Raw genomic sequence first — 23,219 nt, forward strand, 5'->3', positions numbered from 1 at the left:
AAAATATTTATAGTGTTAGAAAAATGAAATTAAAAATTAATAAAAACTGCAACACAGTTAATAAGCCTGATGCAGATTTATCTGCTCTTTATTAATCCTGAGAAGAGGAATATGGGAAAACAGAATATAACTTAAAAGGTTTCAAAATTTGATTTTATTTTGTATTTGAAAAAATAAGGCAATATGAATGTGATTACTTGAAAGGCAGGGCAGGAAAAAGGGATATAATGAGTGCAATGGCCAATTGCAATGTAACAGGGGAGCTCAAGATTAAGTCCCTTCTTCAAATTCTCCAAACTAGCCCTACCAACTTGTTATTTCAAACATTAAAATTTCATGTTCCACCCAAGAAATAGTCCAGATGAAAATTCTTTTACATGTTTTCTTTCTTGGCAGTCTTCTGCTAAATTTCAGTTAAAAGAAATCAATATTTACCAGTAAAAAAGCTTTGTTGAAAAATTCTTATAATAACTAGGGTTGTGATTTCAGGACTATCCAATAATGCAGGGTTGTGACTTCAGGACTACTGAATATTTAGAATGAAAGTAAAAGCAATGATTGATGATTCCAATTTGTGCAATTGTAACTGTAAGGCACTTTACACACTTTAATCACTACAAGGTAATAGCAACCATTCAAAGCTATGATTCAGGAGAACTCACCTATTTAAATATCTATTTAAGCATATAGTTAAAGTCACTCCTGTTCTTAATAAGTACATTTGGAAACTGAGAAGGATTTAGTCAGATATTCAAGTGCTTTCTGACAGCATGGTGTGCATGAGAGAAACACTTTCTGCTGTATACATACTTATAAAGATAAGGTTCTACAATCTTAATGTTCACTATTAAGATTAAAAAATTGTTTGAGTGGGCACTTTCTGAATACTATAAGCAATTAGAAAACACAATAACTGAATTTTGCAGCTGGTAGGAACACAGAGTGATCATCAGTCACTACTGAGAAATAAGCAAATAGATCTAGACAACCCCATCAGATTTATGTCTCTTTCTTAAAAACCTTTGAGAGGTTTCATTACCTACTTAGATATCTTGCTACAATTCACTATCTCTAGAATCAGAAAGGGTTGTTTTCTAATATACCAGCTAAACTAACTTTTTGGTAAAGTAAGATTATTTCCTTATGTCCTTCTATGACTAGTCAAGACAAATAACTGATTAGGGTCCTTGCTCAAATAGACTTCTATTTTCTGGACTAAATATGTTGTTAGTGATGATTTTTTAACCTCTTATCTTCGTTCGTCAGCTGAAGCTTGAGGAATGCTTATCTATCATTTTCTACAATCTGTTCAAAAGACTTGTGAATAATAAAGAGAGTAGATTTAAAAAAAACCAAAACCAACAAAACAACTGTATCCAGCAGTAGAAAAAATTACCATGGAAAAAGAAAATTTAGTGCAAAAAAGATACAAATACTGCAAAGCAAGTAGCTAGTTTCTATCTAGATTGTAAAGTCTGCAGAAAGATGACAGACATTATTGCTGGTGTGCAGGTTTTATCCTTATTGTCAATCATTCTGAAATGAACTTTAATGTGTTCCAGGAGTGTCTCTGCAGCAGAATAACAATATCTGTTGATAGGTTTTTAGCTCTATTGTAAATTGCTGATTCATAGTTTTGAAGCAGAACAACTAACTGGTAGGTTTATTTAAAAAAAAAAAAAAAGAAGAAATGACTCTTTCTGTAATAATATTGACATTTAGGAATTCAGGCATACTGTATAATTTCTTGCTTGATGTATTAAATCATTGACAATTTTTTACAAAATACTGTTAAAAAGAAAGGTAACAGTCAGATTAAAATAATACCATTGTATTCTGTATTTCACAATAATTGCATAATGTCTTGTCAAAACATCAATAGAGCTTTCAATAGCTTTTGCAGGTCCACTGGAACATTAACAAACCATTTACAAAGAAAACAAGCTAAATTGTGCAGTATAAGGTTATATACTTACTGAGAAACTTGGTAGCAGTGATTAAGAAATGTAATAAGAACAAGTAGAAAAATACAGCATACCCGCACAATACTCTTAAACCAAAATCACTCTTTACTGATATCAACCACATTTAATATTATAAAATGTAAGTCATGAGTTTAGAGAATAATAATGTAAATGTCAGCTTTAAGTGGGGACTTCTTCAATAAGGAAGGACAGGAATAAAATAAAAAGGGCCGTTTTCATTAGTTAATGATAGAATCACTGAGGCTATCGTGCTGTACCCATGAAAAAAAAAATTATTATGGAATGTACCAGGTGGGGTAGTGCATAGCAAAACAAGCATTTCCAATATTAAAACCACAGTACTGCACAAAGTGTTGGTAAGATCTTATTGGGAATATTGTGTACAATTTTGGACACCTTTATTCAAGAAAGATATGTTAAATGGGAGGAGGTCTGAGAAAGAATTAGTAAAATCAGGGAAACTGAAATCCTGCCCTACACGACAGAACTATACAGTTCTATCCTGTTAAACAGGACAAATGCTCAGATGAGATCCGAAATAAATCTGAAGTTGTGATTGTTCTTTCCACAACCCATCACTTTCCTGAAAAGCAGTAAGTAGTGTTCACCACTGAGATTTCTTCTTGCATCCTGCCACTTGCCACTGTTGGATTCCAAACTGAATTTTCCTGTCTGGTGGAATCCACATCTGATCTCTGAGGATCCCAAATTAGTTTTGAGAGCTTGTTGGCAACCCTTCTTTTTTAAGCATATTCCTCCAGCAGCAGCAGTCCTTAGCTGTCACATTCAGCTAATATTCACTATAAACACTAGATAAGGCAAGTTCATTCTAGTTAAAAAAAAAACAACAAACTAGTGTGATGAAATTGGAAGTAAAGTTACAAAAGACAGACAAGAAAAATACTCCTAGTGTTAAGACTGTAACTGACATCAATTCCTTGTTATTGACAGATGAGACAGAGGGCTAAAATGTAAACCTGTTCTTCGCTAAAAGGTCAACTGTGAACATGTGGCTAGAATAGTTAATATTAGAGATAATACTAAAGAGGTAAGAGGCAGGCCAGAAAGGGAAAGAAGTAGTAAATGATTATATAGATAAATTAAGGTTTTGGATTAGTTAGGTCTGATGAACTTCTGAACTGTCTGAAGGTTAAATAACAGGTTAAAACAATCACAAAACTTTTAAATTGTGTTTGATAACTGATGGAGGACAGGTAAGGTACTGGAAGACTAGAGAACTCCAATATTGTATTTTTTTAGAGGGACAAAGGTGTCTAGAAAATTATCAGTCAGCATAACTCCAAAGGCTGAAAACATCATGAAATAACTAATAAAATGAACTCCTTGCAACGCCCTCAACATAGCAAAAAGACTGCAAAAACCAAGTCCTATCAAACCAATCAAGCTTCCTTCTATAGGAAAGCACACTATGGGAATGAAGGAGACACCTGACACTGTCTCTTTGATCATTCTTCTAAGCCTGAGGAAATGCTGTCATAATGAAGAAACTAGGGTGGACAATCACATCCAGAAAACACGTATTCATGGCTCCTTTTGGAAGAACAGGATGCAATCAGTCAGATTTCAAAGGTCTAACCTGAACCTGATTCCATTCAGAATTTTTATTAGTAATGTGGATGGTGGAATGGAGAACATAGATGTTTAATTAGCCGATACCAAAAACTAAGAAGGATTGTAACTTTAGAGGAAGAGAAAATAAAAATTCAAGATTATTTTAAACTATGGAAAGTGTCTGAAAAAATAGCATTTAATGCTAGTCAGTAGTGAAATACACTATATTTAGTCAGGAATAATAAACTACAGGATTCAGTTCTTCAGGAAAGCACCTAGGGTTACAGAAGTACGAGTTAAGAATGGTGTTGCAAAATAGGGCAAGCATCACAGTTAGATGTATAAGCAGAAGTAAAGCCTACAAGACATGTTAACTAGTTGTTCCTTACTCATCATTTGTATGGCCACAAGTTAATCCTTGGTGCAAAGTTTACTGTGCTCAGTGTTGTGCATGATAAACAAGAAAAAAACAACAGCAATTGGAAAGAGTCCAGAGGAGAGAGTAATCAAGAGTGTAGAACATGTAACTTGCAAGGAAAGACTAAGCAAACTGTCGTCTTTAGCCTAAAGATAAAAAGGCAGGAGGAGGGGAAGCTATGATAATTATTTAACAATATAGTTATTTTTTAGAAGCAATTTACACTCATGCTTCTGAGGTAACATACAGGCTTTGAGGGGGATCATACCTAAAGCTGTATTTGGCATCAATGCTGCAATTATCATTAGCACCTGAAGATGCATGTTAACTTAATTATTGTAAGCATGACTTTAAAAAGGCTATTCAAGACCTCATTCTTAGTTTGGCCCCTGACTCTTGAAGGTTGTTCTGTCAGAGGGACAGCATCAGCAGCAACCATATGGCCACTGAGTAGCACAGCACAGGAAAGTTGGATGAGATTCCTCTATTTAGTGATAGTAAAAAATATAAAAGAAAATTAAGGCTATTCCTTCACAGTAAAAGGTTTAGCACAGAAGCAGATCAGTGATAGTCTCTGTTCAAACTTGCTTATTAGCAATAAGGGTGCACTTCTAAGTAGAACATTATGACATAGCTGAAAATGTCCACAGAATTTGGGTAATTCTTATTATTTTGAAAATTATTTCACAACAACTCTTTGCATTTACCTTATTTTTGGGATAAACATGAGGTGCCACTTTGAAAAAGACATATGGCATTTCCTCCAGTGTGTCATTATCAACAACATGAAGTCTACAGGAAGGGATAGTGGTATACACCTTTGGCACTATAAGCATGTCTTCTGGAACAAGAAATATTTCTCTAAAAAAAAAATTATAGTAAAATTATTTTCACAAATACAATGATTTGTATACAACTAAGTAAAAGTATATATTAGAATTTAAGGAAAGTAGACTTACGTAAAATTATGTTTTTAAAGCAGATTAGTGAAAAACCACAGTGTGTGAATACTATTTCCCCATAAGAGTTATATAGGTGTGTATGAAACTCACCTAAAAACCACAAACCACACATTTGGTGGCTGATCAGCATACGTGACAGCATAGTCAGCAAAAGAGACCTTACACCATTCATCTTCATAACAGGGAAACTTTTCAATTGACTTACAGTTTCTTTTAAACATTTCTCTGGAAAGCAGAAAACAAGATAAATATTTAAATCTAATCAGGAGGGCACATATTTCTTGACTTTAACTTATGCTAATCATGAAGAACACTGCTTCATGCATGAATGTAAAACAATGATATAAAATGTGTTACTAATGTTTCTTTAGTAGCTGTTCACTCTCAAAAAATAATACATCAGGTAGGGATCAGCTCTTTCAGAGCTAATGGCCTGTAATGGCCAATACTTACATACAAATATTTCTATCAGTCAGTCTATCCATGAGTACAACTGCTTCTAATCACCCAAAATGTTATGGCTTCTACAAAACTTTACTTTTTTTTTTTTTTTTAAATATCAGTTAGCATAACTTCCATTTCTTTATATTAAGCTGTCATCTTAAAGCTGTGGCATCATTAGGAGTTTAAAAACCCCTTTATTTCCTTTTAAAATTTTTTTGAACAAGAAAGGAATAAAGCAGAACCAAATAAATTTAAAATGGGATGAAAGACATCCCTTTCACACAGGAAAGAACCTAAGACTGTCAATTCAGAAGTTATTTGTAAGGAAATAAGCTCACAGGTGTTATGAATTTCTGGGAAATTAGAGCTAACCTCACTGGCACCTAACTGACACCATGAATTTTTATTTAACATATGCCCTATCAAAAATTAATGTTCCTCTGGACAAAGCAATGTGAAGACCACCATGCAAAATTCCCTGTTATGTGAACAGGTTGTCAGGTGAAGGGCAGAAGAAAGGTAACTGGTCTCACTCCATCTTTTGGCTCCTTCCAGTGATTTTCTCTGGAGATTGTGAGTGAAGATATGCCTGCATAGAGGTGAAGGAAAAGTTGTCCTTCTCCCTGCCACTCCCTCTGTCTTGCATTATTCTTTAACCACCTGCTTTCTGCAGTAAGTAAACAATATATCTTTTTTGCTATCTTTTAATAGCTCTAATTCAAAGTTTGGTTTATATGGTTTATGTAAAGGGGATAGTCTAAAGAAACCTCACAACATCCATTTTCTGTGATAGCTATCTTCTTTTCTGTGTCGAATATCAATGTGTTCAAGTTGTTCAACTGCAAAAGTTTTATCCACAAAATTTAGACAATGCTACTCTGATGTTCTGTCATTCCTATATAGTAATCGGAATTACAGAAACAATCTCCACATTCATGTTTTTAGCAATGATAATAGCTGACCTTGACATTTAATTAAGGTGAGTCACAGAGTGGATGCAGATATTGCTGGAAGTAATTTAAAGCACAACAGTTTGAAATCTTAGTCCATGAAGCTTTGCAAAGGTTCCTTCCACCACTGATAAACAGCACACACAGAGACAGAAAAAGCCCCTCAGAAACCTCGAATTTTTAATTCATTGAAAATTATAGTAGGGACAAACATAGATGAGCTTACATGGGATGTATAATGAGAAACAGGTGGCAACCCTAGCATAAACTGAGAAGTTCTAGGGCATTTTAAACTGATGTTTGTGTTGTAAAATAGTACTGCTTCTGGCCTCCAGTAAGTCTGGGGTTAGAGAATGGGAAAACTTTTACCCTAATACTGAACTTCCAAAATTCCTGCATGCTACTTTATTGGCCAAGGTGCTAGCTTGTTATATTAAATGCAAGTCTGTCAGTTGTTAAAAAAAAAGAAACAAAATCACATTAGCATAATTTTAAGACTCAAATGTATCCCCTGGGACAATGCCTAAGAATCAGTCCCATAAGTTTTAAAAGTCTTAAGGTAAAAACTGCATCTGATCGTTGCTGTTTGAGAGATGCTGCAATGTGAAACTGAGATCTAATATTTGGAACAAGGCTGTGGTTGCAAAGGCCTGATCCCATCAACATACAAAGGTTTGACAAGATTAGAAACACTAAAAAGTTAAATAAAATTATACCCCATATGACTGTTCCTCAAATTGCTGGTTATAAGGAGTGAGTATTCATACTCACAGCCAGTAATTATTGCCAGTTCTCACTCCTCACCCCTGGCAGAACTGACCTACTACTAGATCAGTTGTGTGAACACTTGCAGAGATATTTTTGAAGGACTTAATGAAAACATGTGATCCCCAAAGAGTGTCATGCTTGCAAATGACTTAAGGAACACCACTGAAATTAGAGTAGCTATCTTTGCAAAAGCTGTAATTAAATACCAGGGAAAGCATCTACCTGGAAATACATCTACTTTCCTTCAAGCAAGTGTTACAAACAAATCCTCTGATGATATAAACTGTGGTACAATTAAATAACATAGCTATCTCCTTTCTAATGTCAACCAGGATTCCTTAACAGATAGCATGAATCAAAATGCTTCTTTAAATCAACTGGTTAGCTGTTTAACTAAGGAATCGGTATCAGATTTATACTGACGAAACAGCCTACAGGATATTAAAAAATTAAATACAGGAGAAAGGTAATATTCTAGCTCAAGCTGTGTGAAAAAATCTGTAACACACATACCTAAAAATTAGGTTTGCTATAGTTTTACTCATGTAGGGTACACAGAATAAAGCATAGCGTGTCTTCACTAAAAACATCTAATCCCTTCCAACAGAGCTTTGTAATTTTAAAATTAGTAATGCTCTTACCATATTTATTTTGCGAGCCAGCAATTTATGGCTATTCTATGGTACTGCCTGCAATAAAATAGTTTAATTTTTTACATTATTACCTTAACAGCATTACAGCACACTGTTCAAAATTTAGCTCAATTGCAGTCCACAATTTTTGCAAGGTTTCTTTGACTTTAGCATTTTCTTTAGTACCTGCAAATAATAAAATAAGTTAGAAAATATAACATCTAACTTTTTTATTGTTCTCAATATACACCTGCCAAATACTTGTGAAAAATGCCACTCGCACAAGTAAATTGTCTTATGAACCACTAGTTTTTATTTGGAATTTTACAGAAGTCTCACTGAGCTGAAAACTAATTTCTCATTTGACAGAGGAAATTCCCTTCATCGTCACCTTTGTACTTTTCAGCACTCCTACAACTACAAAAATTATGTGATCAATATTTTCTCTGATTTACAGTTTTTTCATTGTAACATGTTGTAGTGACGTGAGGTGATCTCTGTCTTCGGAGAATACGCCGCTTATTTCCCAGCAGCTTTTATTTGCAGATACCATGAAGGGGTATGTATGTGCCTATGCAATCTGTGTAGCTAAAAAGAAAAGAATCGGGCAGCTCCAGAAGGTAATTCATCCTACCCATGCTTGATACCTCTCAGATGACAGGAAGTGTTGTCATCTCAAGGTGTCTACTTCTATCCACAGAATACAGATGAAGACTAGGCAACTAGTTTAGACCTGTTGTCTAACTTTTCAAGACTAAAGTCAGGTGAAATCCTTCTTTATTGCATAAGCAATTAGTGACAGAAATGGAGGGGGGGAGTAATAACACTTTACTGTAGTGACAAATAAGAGAGAAAAAATTACAGATAATGGGGGAAAGGAAGAGAAAAATAGTATGACTGAAAAAAACGCCCCACAGCAAAGCACTGTAAAGATAATATCAGAATTAAAGATAACAGAGTATTGATAAATCAGAAGTAAAGAAAGACATCATAGACAATGGAAGAAAAGAGTTGGGATACTCAAATAGTGCTCAAATGGCAAAAATCTAAAATCTAAACTTCAGAAGAACAGCTTCTGGACTCTGGGATTTGTAGAAATTAATAATACTAGTGAAAGTTTATGGAAATTCCTAATTTACATGGCACTTCATAAACAAAAGTAGAAGAGCACTAGACTACTTAGTAGTTAGCTTAAGGAGGAAAGCTTAAGCAAGACTGGGCTACAGGTAATAGTTTGGGAGAGAGGCAGTACCAGATTTACTGATGAGGAGATGAAAGTACAAAAGATAGCTTGAAGAGATCCTCTGGTGCAGGTAAATGTATAGTTGAAAGAACCCCAGCAATGATGGTAATTCAAGAAGGAGCTTCCAGCAGATGGGGATGACTTACTAAAGAGGGAACGTATATCTCACAACAGAGCAGTTTTCTTTGTCACGATCCTCAGGCATTCATATACCATGAGGCTAAAAGGAATCATTGTGATCTAACTTTCTGTGTAACAGTCCTGTTAACATATCAATTGCTATTTCATCATATATAAATGACTAATTATTTTTGAATTTGATTAGTATCTGTTTCATTTTAAAGTTTTCAGTATTACAACACAAATCTTGGTTTATTCCAATAAATACCTTATCCTTTAAAAAATAAATGCCACTTTTTCTTGTTTGAATGTGTCTGGATTAAACTCACAATCTTTGAATCTCAGACTAAAGGCCTTCTTGTTAACCCTTCGGATGTCAGACTAAAGACCTTGTTGCTATCAAATTCATTTTCTCATATGGGTACTTACAGACTATAGTGAAGTAATTCTTAATCTTCTCTTTCTTAAATTACAAACTAACAGCCTGCAAGTACAAGGACCTTCTTTAATCCTGATCCTTACAACTCTACCCAGAATTTCTCAGTTGTTACCTATCTTTCTTCTTGGACTGTGGACACTGCACTTGGACACAATATTCCAGCTGAGATAACAGAATTGCTGAATAAGAAATGTAACACAAATCTTCAACTGCTATGTAAGATTCCTCTATTTATATACATAAGAATGAAGGATAGTATCAGCACAGTATCTTTTAAGCACAGTATCAGCCTTTGATGCTGTGTTCTGCTGATTATCCATTATGATGCCTAGGTTCTCATATGGACTTCCCTTACCTTTCCAGAAAAAAACCCCCACATTAGCCCAGCTCTGACCTAAATCTACATTAATGTAAATTCTGGTTTAATATCTACAAAAATCTAGGGGCGGTGTCTTTCCTCTACTTTTTAGTACCATACGTGCTAATTGAGTGGTTAGGTTAAAAAACCCCACTATTCTTAGTTTTGTAAGAGATCAGAGATTCAACTGTAACGTTCTATTGCATTTCAGTTCAATTTAACTAGATATTAATTAGTAGCAAAATCTTTACAGTAAATATTTGAATAAGGTGAAGTATGAACCATTTTTTAAAAGGCATTTTTAAAGGACACACCCAGTTTTCTGCTGTTCAGTACTTTCCTAACATAGGTCCCTCTCCAGATGGCTTGAAGTTTAAGAGCTGCTGCTTCTTCTTCAGAAGTGGGAGTTTGGTTCTGCCAACTATTAAGGGAATTCTTCTCACAACTCTCTGAAAGAAGTGGAGGAGAATGAGCAACATCAATAAAGGTGGAAGTCCTGTAGCTGCTTGCAGTGAAGTTAAAAAGAAAAAAACCAAACACAAAATTACAAGAGAGCTATATTCCAGAAACAGAGTGGTTTCTGCATAAAACTTCCATTTATGACAGAAATATCACTCTTAATATTTTGCTCTTATCATGATAAAATTAGACAAAATATACTGTGTAATTACACAAAGTCAGAATGTAACTACTATACTAATTCCAAATACCAAATCATTGAATTCTTATTTCTCTTTAAGGGCAGCTATTGCAGTGCATTTTTTACAATCAAGTCTCCTAATGTAATTTCAAAATATCCTTCCAAACATGAACCAACAGGATTTGATACATTAAAGCCTGACTCTGAATACAGCTTAAAAGAGTTTCACAAGATTTTAAGTGCTTCTGTCTCTCAATCTGATAATTTTATTAAGTAATAATTTAAACACCGATGTTGTTCAAAACATTGTATTCAACCTTCGCTAAGGAGCCATGGAATAAGGCTAAAATCTATGATAAAGTGAGAGTTCATTTATCTGACTGTGACTTTCTGTTACCAAGGAGTTTTGGAGTGGAACAGAAATTTGTAGGTTCCAACAGGTTAGTAATGAGCTCTTTGAAGGCATCCCTGCCTAGAATTAGCATCCTGGGAGCCACCAGCACCAGGGTTTAGGGAGAGGGTGTGGGGAGCAGCACTACAAGGAGCCAGTGCCAGGGGCCAGTGCACAGACACAGAACTGCACAGACACAGAACAAGGGCAGTGAGACAGTGTGAGAGGAAGGAAAGGGTGCTCCAAAAGGAAGTACCAGCAAACAAAAAGGAGGAGAAAAGAGAGAAATCTGCTTGAAAAATGCAGACCACATTGCAGACAAACAAACTAGCTTAAGAAAAGATATTGCTGTCATCAGCCAGGAGATCACACGTTTCAATCCAATATCTTTTATTGAATATTGTTAAATGTGGCTGTGTTCCCAACCATCATTCCTCATTATTGTCTCATTTCCAAACCCCAGAAAGCCTCTTTAATACTTAGTGACTCTGACACAAGCCCACTTCAACAGACAACAGATTAGAACTCAGTAATATGAACGGCACAACCACTTTTATAAAACAGAAGCATATAATCACAGAATAATACAGGCTGGAGGGGACAACTGAATGTCATCTGGTCCAGTTCCACATCCAAACCAGGATCAACTTAGAGCAGGTTGCTCATGGTCTTGAATAAATGTCCAGTCCATTTTTTAATATCTCCAGGGATGGAGACTCTACAACCTCGCTGGGCAATCTCTTCCAATTTTTGACTAGCCTCATGGTGAAAAATGTTTTCCTAATATTCAGCTGGAATTTAACATGTTCTAAGATGTGTCCTGTCACTTTGCATCTCTGAAAAGGGTCTGGCTCTTATCGTCTCCCATTTATTCATCAAAGTAACACATATTTCAAAATTAATTTGTCCCATCTACAAGCTTGTCTATTTTATAATTAAATAACCCAGTGGCAAAATGCCTTTTGACCCCACTAATCATTGTTTTCAAGGAAAGGAAATAGACTTCTATTTTCAGCAGGTGTTTTAGCTCAGAAGAATGGCCCATATAAGGCAAAATAATATATTATAAAGTAAGTAAAAGTTGTATACTTTTTACATTAACACATAGTTACACAGACTGACCTAACAAATAAGGAGACCCTAACACTGAACCTGAATCAATAATATATAAAAGTGTGACTACATCTACTATTACTCTTGGTTCATCTAAGCACCTCTTATTCTTGTTGCTTCTTAATCAATAATCAAGTAATGGACAACTTCCCCAAGAAAGTGCCCAACTGGTGCAAGACGGTGCCACCTGCACTTGGTCTCAGACAGGTAAGCAAGTAGTTTAGTAGTGTCAGGCTCTATGTCACTGCCAATAGGCTCTCCTCTTAAGTCATATGAGAACCTTGTAATAGGTGCAGAAAAATGAATATTGTATAAAGAGATTACACAGTGGCATGGTGAGTCAGATTAGCTTGCTGAATGAACAGGTTTTTAATTTTTTTCCCTTGGCTTAGCTTCCAGCGAAATCAGCAAGCTGATCTGATTCCCTAGCATCTGTGCAACTGCTCGTGGTGGGAGTACGTGTTCTGGAATGGGAAGGGGAGAAGGACAGGACTTCAGTAGTAGCGTTTAGTGAAGCTGCACCTTAAGGTCTAAAAAGATCAGAATCTGATCTTCATTTAATCAATGGCTTATATTGCATTTCAGTATTTGTATCGCCAGCAACAACATTCATAATATCCAGAGAACTGTGAATTGCCTATAAGCAGACTTTTAGGCTCCAGAAGTGACCAAAATTCACTTAGATATGATGATTCTAATTTTTCTTATTATTGGGTTACATTTCTGCCAACTTAGCAAGCTAAATCAGCCCAGCACAAGCTTTGATCAGTGCTGGAGCTGCAGGAGGGTGTGGGGATAGTACTGCAACAGCCTGCAGTTACACTGGTTAAGCTGCTGTGGAAGCAGCTTGGGAGGGAAAGTAAGTATTAATTGCTGTGGTCAGCAATTACAGCCAAGTCTTACTCTTCTACTGTAGAGGAGTTTATTCAAAGGCAGAGGAACTGAAAGGGCTTGCATTTTCCAAAAGCTGAAGATCACAGTGCCATAAGCACTTAGAACAGCATTTATGTTTTTGTATGCTGCTATTGATTACAGAACTGTTCACCTGTACCAGTTCAGATCTAGCCCAATAGATGTTTCCTATCTGCATGGCTTTTATATGAGACCAGGCTGATGACTTCAAATTCCAGCTCCCCTGTCACTGAACCAAGACCTCATTATCCCCATTACTCCCTCAGAACAGAGCTATGAAATGTTGATAGGGGAATACACATAGAGTGTTGGCTTGGTATTGCCCTATGAACAAACTTAAATGTTTATCCACTGGGGATGTCAGGTGGACTCCATAACTAGAAATAAATACCTATGTCACTAGAAATAATACATTTCATATGTGAGGCTAAAGAATATATGGATATACAGTCACTTAGTTAAATGTTAAATTGTTTCTGAATCTACAAATACAGTAATTCAGATGCAGTGTCACACACAGAAATGAATTCTATTTCTAGAAACAGTCAAAAATTACCCCAGATCAGGCTGAAAACTGGACATGATGGATGTTTTTTGAAACTATATATTCCTAAAGATTCAATTTCTTTTTTGTTCTAACTTTTTAAATACAATGTCATAAGAACAAAAATATTTTTCTTTGTAACATACAAGTCAAAATAATGAAGTAAAAATTAAATATTCTGATCTTCAAAGGTTTTTTTGACTTAACGCTTCTTAATATTTTGTCTTATAAGCAGAGAAGTATGTTACTGTGAAATGCTTTAAATCAACCAATATTAACTAGTGGGTGCTTCAAATTTGACGTTACGATTGAAAACTGATTCCTCAAAAATTTCTGACACGCTTTACATGTTAATCAGAAGATACCCTGCTAATAATAAAACTGAAGTTCTCAAAGCAGTCTAGCAAGACTTTGTTCACCAAAAAATCAGCTGCAGTTTTCTTGTAACAGTGTGGATGCATCTACTGTAGGCAATGTAATGTAATGCTTTTTCTGAAAAAGGTCTATTTTGCGTGTATTGGAGAGGCACTTTACATATTCAGCCAAATAATGCAAACTTTCCCTTACCCCTTAGTGGAACTCAAGTTCAAATCCAAAGTGCAAGAAGAAACAAATGTCCGGGATTATCTCTCTAGTCACACAGCACAGCTGTATTATCACTGCTCTTAACCTATGTTTCTGGAGGAAAGAGAAGCTTGTTCTGGAAAAGAACAGGGCAGGAACAGGATTTCTCAAATATGTTTACACAGATAAGATAAGCTTATAGCTAACAGCTTGACTTCTAGATAAGAGAAAATTTCAGACCAGAAGGTTTTAACAGAACTGCACACAAAAGGCACTCTACTTCCAACTTCAAAGTTGGAATTTATCCATGAGAAAGAAATGCACCCTTTGAATTGTGCCTAAATGACTGTCAAGTGCCTGAGACTTGGCTTGGAAATCTGTGCCTCAGACCTCCAGTGAGTTCGTGAACGGAGCTGGCTCACTATTGGGTCCAAGGAAACCAGGACAAGGTAAAGAGAAGAAATGTGCAACAGAGAGCAGGCAAGCAGTATTGAGCTGTCAAGACTGTCTCCCCTCATCTTGTGTAACATCATCCTGATATGCTTCCTTTCCCAGGAAGCATCGCATACCTCTGTAAATTCACCATCTCATGACTGCCCAATGTTCTGCAGGGTCCCTTTATCTACTCTCTTCCCAGAAGACCATAGAAGAGCCATGCCATGGAGAAGCACTCAGCTTCAGAAACTTCCATCTTTTTGTCATATGTTCACATGGCATGGTCTTCCACTTGTTTCTTGTGGCTCCTCTGCTAGTTGCTCCATGGGGATGGATGGTATTTGGCAGACAAATAAATGTCACTAGATCATTTTCAGGATGGCTCCTCAGAAACCTTACCAGGCATATGACTGCTAACTGCAGTACATCATAATATCCTTGCCCTTGGTAAATCTTGAGATGAATTCAGCACACAGTGCAAAATGAATATGCTAATGAATAAAATGGAGGTGGCATTTAAGAAAAAATAAAAAAGCTCAGATTGGATCCGATCTACTCTCAGACACAGACAACAAAAAGATTTCATTCATCTGCTACGGTAGTTTACACTAATGACTGTTAGGTTCCAAAGGGTTATAATTCAAGTCTTGACAAGATCTGAGCAACTAACCTGACAATACAGCAGTGCTAATGTGGGCCAGGCAAATCAGGTGATGCCAGTCCTTCTAGGCCTTCCTACAATGCATTTCTCACCTGTTTTTTCCTGCTATCTACCTATTTTTTCCTGACACTTCACCTGATTTATGCTTTTTTTAAATGAAGCTGTCTCCATTTCTTTAGAGTTCTGGGATGGAACCTGAACAAAAGCATGCATTTATTCTAATGCAACCTTAATTAAGCAGGGCAAAATGTATATCCAAGGTCAATAAAGCCAAAGGGAAACAATTCACTTTCCAGACCAATAGGAATCTTTTGTAATTTAAGTCTGGAAAAGCAACTAAATTAAAAAGATATATTGGACACTGGAGGAAATCAAACTGAAACAGATCTTTCTTCCTCCATACATTTATTCCACTTTTTTGATTCTCCCCCCAAATCCTAAAAAATATTCTGCCACAGTGGATCTCATAATTCAGCAATATACATGAGGTCTTTGCTACAACCTGTCAACTGTGCTAATTATTCAAATCTAATTAAAAAATGTCTTCTATTCTACTGCTGACAAGTATTTAAGTTTTTTGGGGGGAATACAGAAATCAGTAGCACAGTCATCTTGAAAAATGTGACAGGTGTTGACTTCAAGTGGTGCTACAAATGTCAATATGCTGACCCTTATACCTTATACTCTTGCCATAGGATATAATTCTGTGAAAAATACAATGAGTTATTCAGTCATTCTGGCTGATCCTTCATCTCTGATGTCTCACAGAAGAATAACCTTCAGAAGAGAGGAGATCTGGAGGAAAGTCCCCATTAAAGAGTGAGAGACACGTATATGTGCTTTCTTGAAGAACAAGAGTATTACATCATTTTGTCAGTAAAGATATTTGTGTAAATTTTAATGAAGTTTGTTTATACCAATTTTCCAAAATAAACTGACTAATGAAAGGAAGTTAATATAATTTTGATTGACCAAGGAGAAAGACTTTATACTGTAAGTTGATAATAGCAGAAGGAAAAGCTAAGTCACCCTGAAAGAATGGCCTTCAAATGGTGATGATGTATCTTCCTGCCAATTTTTCAGATAAATTATTTTTCTGTCTTAATATGAAACCATATACATAAAGCTTCTATTAATAAATTAAATATTAATATTAATAGATTAAAAAGTCACAGAGACTGCAAAATAAGTCTCTTAAAATGGAAAAGAGCCATATATTTGGTTGCCAGGCAAACTTAATTCTAACTGCTTATGCCTCCGGCCTGCATACAAAATGAGGCAAAGAACCTGCAGGAAGAGAATTATCCCTGCTTGTAATAAATCCATTTGTCTTCCAATGGCTCCTCCCACAGTACCTTCAGGCATCCAGCATACCCTAATCACAGGCTGGAGAAGAGGTGGATGGTGCTGTACCTAGTTCCCCACTACAAGTGTGTGACTAGCCAGCCAACACGATAAATTTGCCAAATAATGGGCTTAAAAAACAAGCATGCAAGCAAGCAGACAAACAAAAAACAAAATACCCCCCCAAACAAACAAACAAAAACCCAACCCATCGCCAAGAAATAGTAGCTTCATTGAAAGTTCAGCTAACTTGAGTCTTCCTTCACTCTCATTTTGTGAACAATGTATGCATTTAAGGCCTTTTCAGCTGGTAATTTGAACAAGAGCCATGATCTGCAGTACATCAGGTAAAAAAAGCATCTATAGATGCTTGTTAATGCTTGTCAATACTGACAAATGCAAGCCAAGGAAGACAAAGGCAATTTTACAAATTTTATAAATTAACAAAACATGAACAGACTTTCTGGAACAAAGAAAAGGATAATTTCTATTCTGAGATGAGTCTCAGACGTGCTGTCAACAGTAGAAGGCTTAGGCATCTCATAAGAAATGAACCATGCTTACTTAGGCAAGAAAACACATGATTAGTGAAGAGTTGGCTTCCTTCAAAATAAGAATGGGCAGATATATTTAAAGTGATTAGCAATACCAGTACAGTACCTGAAGACACAGTGTCATCCTCAGAAACCTCAATGTCTTTAAAATCCAAAGTGAAGGACCTGAAGGCAAATTTATAGCTGTAAGGAGCCTTCTTGCCTAATACATATTTGATCAAATACCAAAATGCACTATTGAAAACCTAAAACCAAGAAGAGAAAAAGCATTCAAAGAATGATTCATTTTTAAAAGCTGATTTATATTGATTCTCATTATTGTTTCAAAAACTGTTTAGCTCTTTTCTTTTTTCATGTAAAAATGAAGTCTTTAACTTCCTCTAACAAATACAGTATGTGAAAATTAGTCTCAACTGTAGGACTACAATGCTTCAAGCCAACAATCAAGAGAAAGCCTGTTTCATGCCTGGCTTATTAAATACAAGACTGATTCCACAGCGTAAGTTATATCACCCAAAAATATCTTGCTAGTTCATGTGAAGTGAGTTGATGGTCTCATACCAGAGGATAGAAGAACAGATTATAATTAATATCATGACAACTGGCATTCTTATTAGAGGTTTTAGAACAGAGACCAATAACTGAACGGGCATGCTTACTGAATTAGGAGGTAGCACCACAAGGAAAAGTAAGAATATATTGATGGGCAAGAGGGGAAGATTTGGTGTCCTACTTATATGACTAAACTGATGGCTCTATTTTTATTCTCGACATATTGATGCTCTTTAAAGAGCAGAAATCCAGTCTCTTTTTCCTTCTTCCAATAGATGGAAATTTTAGAGTGTGTTTTTCAGAGCTTGTTTTATAATTTGAATTGAAGAACATAGTAATAACTTATTGGAAAAGACATAATTTTTCCTCTTTCATTGTCCTTATTTTCAGATTTTTCTGCTTTCTGGAAATATTTTATCCTAAGTTATGTATTTTAATATTAATAAACACTTCCTTTATTTTGAAAGATTTAAGACTGGTGAAGAAAGAATCTACTTTATTACAGTCTTATGTTCAGAATAATTTTTCACTGTTTGTATTAAAGATAGATAACTTCCATATTTGCATTCTTAAATCACCGACAGCTCAGTCCCTCTCATTTATTTCATTTCTGGTTTTTTATTCCTTTAAACTATACGCTGGTCTTCTTAGAGGGGGAGAGAGGAAGAGATATGTATGTTCATGCCTACTGAATTTTTCTTAAGGTCCCTAAGTTTTACACATATTTAATATGAGCATATACATTTAAAATTTGTATTTTCCATTCCAGAGAGGTGAAACCATTTTTTTCTGTTGGACTTGGCATGAAAATTACCTCTTTCATGAGTGGTGCACCTGGAATCATTCTTTCTTAATTCTGTTGTTTTGTTGAATTTGAGCCTGGTGTCAAGCCCATGTATAAAAGCACTGGCTTAGGTGTTCTATTTTTTAATATGAGTGATTATAAAAATATTAATCCCCTTCTTCTATTCAATCTTCTAAAATACACAATCTAAACTGCATGAGTTTTCTAGTACTTTGATGAAAGTAAGTGAATCTGGAATATATAAAGTACTGACTGTAGAAAAATCAAGTTATAGCAGTTATATCAAGTTATATCAACATTTGCATATACATAAAATTACCGTATCTTTTACATAACTTTTTTGTTGCAAACTTTTTATAATATTGAAAAGCTACAGTATAGAGATCTACAGAAAAGTGTAATGTTTTCATCATGTATCTAAAGACTCACTATCACACACACAGAGCAGAAAAGTTGAACGAGAATGTTGCAGTTTCAAAAAACAAAGAAAAAAAACTCAGAAATTCCGTGAGTGAAAAAAAATCATTACTGTCTTCAGTAATATATGCTGTAATAATGTTTTCCTGTGCCATCAACATTAGGCACAGAAAGGAATCAGTCTGGCTTTTCTGCATTTCAGGTAGTGTCTTTTAAATCCAAAATTAAGTCACAAAATAAAAAAAGCTGATGCTTTCTGCCCTAAAGTGTGCTAAACCAAACTGACAAAACTAGAGACTGAAATTTAGAATGTGCTACTCTGTGCATATTAAAATTTGTTCATATTAAAAGAAGATAATTACAGTACACAGTTGCAAGTTATGTCATTTGGGCTTACACTTAATAATGAACGCCACATTTGGAGCACTCAGGAGGTCCTTTTTAAAAGCATAGTCATTGATTTGAAAAGAGTAACGACAATGTTAAGCTGTTATCCAGCTTCTGTAGCCTTTAGATACGTGTTTATTAAAATTACTTGTTCACCTTGAAGTGTTCTTCAGCCATTCCAGTACCGTGGAGGCCAGGAGGACAGTGAGTTAGTTCCAACTCCTTCAAGGCATTAGAAAGTTCAGGCTTACTGCTGAAATTATTTATCACATTTCCAACAGCTTTCAGGATAGCTGTAGCCTGTTCTATAAACCGGTAGCTCTCCTGAAGAGAAGAAAAACAACCATTGTTAGAAAGATTGCTTTAAGATTTTCTTTTGTTCTTTTTTCTAGATTGTGACAGCATACAAGAGTTTTTTCTGTGCTGAAGTACAAAACTTTTCCTAAGTCAAGTAATTATTATTAATTTTATAAACTGTAAAATCAGTTAGGTCTCTGGTATTCAAAAGCATACAAAATTTTCACTGATTTTAGCTATTGAAATAAAAATGTTACACTATAACAGGCAGCATAACATATATTTGTGAAGGATTTTATTTTTCCTGTATCATTAGTTCTAGAAAATTTAATCAAAAATAAGATGCACATAGAGACTTTCTACTGCAGTGATAATAAGACTCTTGTTAGCTGAAATGCACAGCATCTCTTCTGTTATAAAAGGACAGATGAGTATTTGTATCCTGCTGAAAACAACATCCAAATACATGCTGCCTAAAGCATCATTAATCTCCATCAGGATTTCGGTGCAAGAATCTGGACACTTTCCTGCAAATGACACTCTGCAGAGAAATTGCTGTCTTCAAAAAAAACTGCAGAGAAAACCCCAGGATATAATTCTGCTTTATCTTCTTCATGAGGAATAGCTTTCCATTCACAATCTGAAGAAAAGGGGATAGTACAGCCACAGGACAATTTTAAGGGCCCAACTTCTTATATTTAAACTTCTTTGCTACAATAAATGTAATAAATTTGCATAAGCAGCTTTAATGTCCTATTATTAGGACCCTGAATCTACACTGCTATATAAATTCGCTGTTACACTCACCTTTCAAAATATTTTGGCACAACTGTGCTCTAGAAGCTATTCTCCCTCCCCCCAGTGCCCATGACAAATATTTGGGCCTACTGCTTGCCAAAGAAATCTTGAAAATATGGATGGCAGTGATATCTGTATGGATTGTAGGCAACAAAGAACAAAAGCTGTAGCAATTACTCCCCTGGGCCTCTTATCTCAGCTACGAAAAATTGTTTGAATCAGTTGTGCATTTTAGGTACAAAAGCTACTCTGGGACGCAGTAAGTAGTATGTGATCTCGTGGGACAAAACAAACTTTACTGATGTGACAGTTTATTTTACTAGGCAAGTATTTTTGAATATTAATTAATATCTGTATGTGTATGTTATCACTCTTATCACATGCCTCAAAATGAGAGCTTATAGACTACCTCTGACATATGTATTTCAACAAGAGTATTTTTAACATTCCATTTTACGCTGCTGTTCTATGTAAACCACAATACTATCCAATGCTTACTTACATATTTATATAAGACAATTACTGCAATATGGATCTCTGTGCCTGCTGTTTTGTAAAACACATTTCTTTTATGCACTCATTCATTTCATATTGAAATTAATATCATACCATTAAATATGATAACTCTAAATGAAGATCCAACAGTACTTCACTTTAAAACTAAATAATAGTCAGAAACACCTTTATCACAATGCTTGACTAGTTCTGGTTATGCATACCTTTTCAAGACCTGGCATCACAGTATCCTCTTCTCCAAAGACACATGGCACCATGCTACACAGATGAATATGGTGCCCTATGGGAGAACTTACTGTGAAGAGCAATATGTGTCGCCTACATTCAAGGAAAAAAAAAATAATCCAAAAAGCACTTTTTATTTTTTTAAATCACAGCAATTCTTACCCTTTTCCTTTCATACATTTGGCAAAAATGAAATCCATTCCTAGATATACCGGCTCTTCAAATCCTGCATTTCTAAGTCCTTGCTTCTCAAGAACCTCCAAACATAGGTAGTAGGTGAAATCAGAGAAGTCACTATTATTTTATTTTTATTTTATTTGTTTAGGTTTTATTTTGGTTTTCTTTAGCAAAATAGGTAGTTTCACTATTTCAGATAGATACAAACCCAAAGTTTTTTAGTCAGGATTTTAGTTAGCTACACTTAAAAACATATTTGCTCTGGAAAGCTTAGAGAAGAAGGCAGGTGTTCTGGTCGTCCATTACTTAGATCATAATTTCCATGTTTGCATTGACAAAACAAGAAAAAATTAACAACTAATCATGTCAGGCTAGATGAACACTACAAAGCGACCATTTTATGGAGCAACTGTGGGCCAAACCGCTCAACTGTAACCTTCTAAGGTGGCAAACAACAGAAATTCATTATGACTTATTGGGATACACTCATCTCAGCTCATTCTTGTTTGCCTGATCGTATCCTATAACAGATTTGAATCATAAAAGAAACGATTCCTAACTATATACAACACAGGGGATTCATGCTCTTCTCTTCATTCTCTCCAGTCAACGATGTCCTGCAGTCCCACTGAGATACTTGAGGAGCTTGCTGCTTTCAAATGATGAAGCTTCATGGTCTTATATGATTGTCAGAATGGCATTTAGCTGGAGAAGTTCATCCAGGCCACGGTTCAAAGTGTTAACCGGAGATCCGGCAGCGAGAGTAAGAAAGGAGAGTTACCCCCCCACACACACACTCGCACTTTTTTAATTGCATCTTCTTGTGAGTGAAATTTGAAATGCCCCCTGGCCACCAACAGACAGAGGGAAGAAAGTGCCTTCCTGGCTTAGCAAGTCATTTCTCATTTCGAATGAAATGGGGGAGCAGTCAATAAGCCCATTTGTTTCCCACACCTGCTGTAAATTAAAGCTTCCTGAAAGCCTGCTGGCTCTGCCTGAAGTAGAGAGAATCAAAGGTGAGAAGCTTATCAATTTGAGCTGCCTGTATCTCTGGTAGCTTTGAAATTTGCAGAAGCAAAAAGATATATGATTTTGGCAGCCCTACAGGACAGAGATATGCAACTTTTGGAAACTACGCTAAGAATATGGTGGCAGAACTAACCTATAAACACAATAATAACTTTTCCATTTTTAGTCTGAATCAAAACAAATAGAGGGCACTATTAAAGATCTTTGATTTAATATCAATGTGCTAGTATTGTAGTATTTTCTTTCTATGCCTATTTATTTGAAACCTTACTTGATTTTTTAAAAATACATTTTGTCTCATCTCTTTGAGATTAAATTGGTGATTCTTCATTTTTGGAAAAGTAGAAGGCCTCAATGAATTAGTCAGCAACTTTATGCTTATGGCAACATATGAAGATGTCACCTTCCTTGTTTCACTGGAAGCATTTTCAGACACTAACAAATACCAAAGTCTCTTGCCTTTTATCTATCTATTTATTTAAACAATCAAGCAATGCTCTACACTGAATATCTAGAGTTACATGCAAAGAGAAATAAATCATATTAAGCACTATGTAAATGTGAAGTAAGAAATGGAAGGCTTCATGGATAACCTCAGAATTTCTCCTGTCATGTTTCATAGATCCTGTTTCAAGAAAAGCTATGAAACCTCCTATGGTATCATCATTCTTTTACAATTCCACTAAAAATCCTAATTCTTTAATTTTTGTTGGTACTCTAGGAAACATGTCAAAATCATTCTAGTTAGAAACATGTTTAAGTAAGAATTTGTATTCTAGTTTATTTTTCAGAAAATCAGTGTGATTTTTCTTGCTAAATGCTCTTAAATAAGAGTAAAGAATTCAAAGTCTTTATAAAGGTTTTGGTAATTATTTTAAATTCATAGCAATTTTGCAGTCTTACCAAATCCTAGCTATCAACCAGTTTGATAGTCCAAAAACTTATATTTTAGAAAATAAACTCTTAG

At 35.3% G+C, this 23,219-nt stretch overlaps 1 protein-coding gene across 1 annotated transcript in view; it reads right to left on the reverse strand.

Moving 5' to 3' along the window:
• Positions 1-23,219, reverse strand: part of ADGB (androglobin) — a 130,682-nt gene that overhangs the window by 37,161 nt on the left and 70,302 nt on the right. Inside the window, exons 19-25 of the mRNA XM_072857952.1 lie at positions 21,025-21,139; positions 19,367-19,534; positions 17,156-17,294; positions 10,206-10,340; positions 7,824-7,917; positions 5,028-5,162; positions 4,683-4,836 (exon numbers count right to left, since the gene is read on the reverse strand). Of these exons, the coding sequence (XP_072714053.1) occupies positions 4,683-4,836; positions 5,028-5,162; positions 7,824-7,917; positions 10,206-10,340; positions 17,156-17,294; positions 19,367-19,534; positions 21,025-21,139 (940 nt within the window). The remainder of the gene's footprint in view (positions 1-4,682; positions 4,837-5,027; positions 5,163-7,823; positions 7,918-10,205; positions 10,341-17,155; positions 17,295-19,366; positions 19,535-21,024; positions 21,140-23,219) is intronic.

The sequence above is a fragment of the Ciconia boyciana genome, chromosome 3, assembly GCF_034638445.1.
Source record: "Ciconia boyciana chromosome 3, ASM3463844v1, whole genome shotgun sequence".
NCBI lineage: Eukaryota > Metazoa > Chordata > Aves > Ciconiiformes > Ciconiidae > Ciconia > Ciconia boyciana.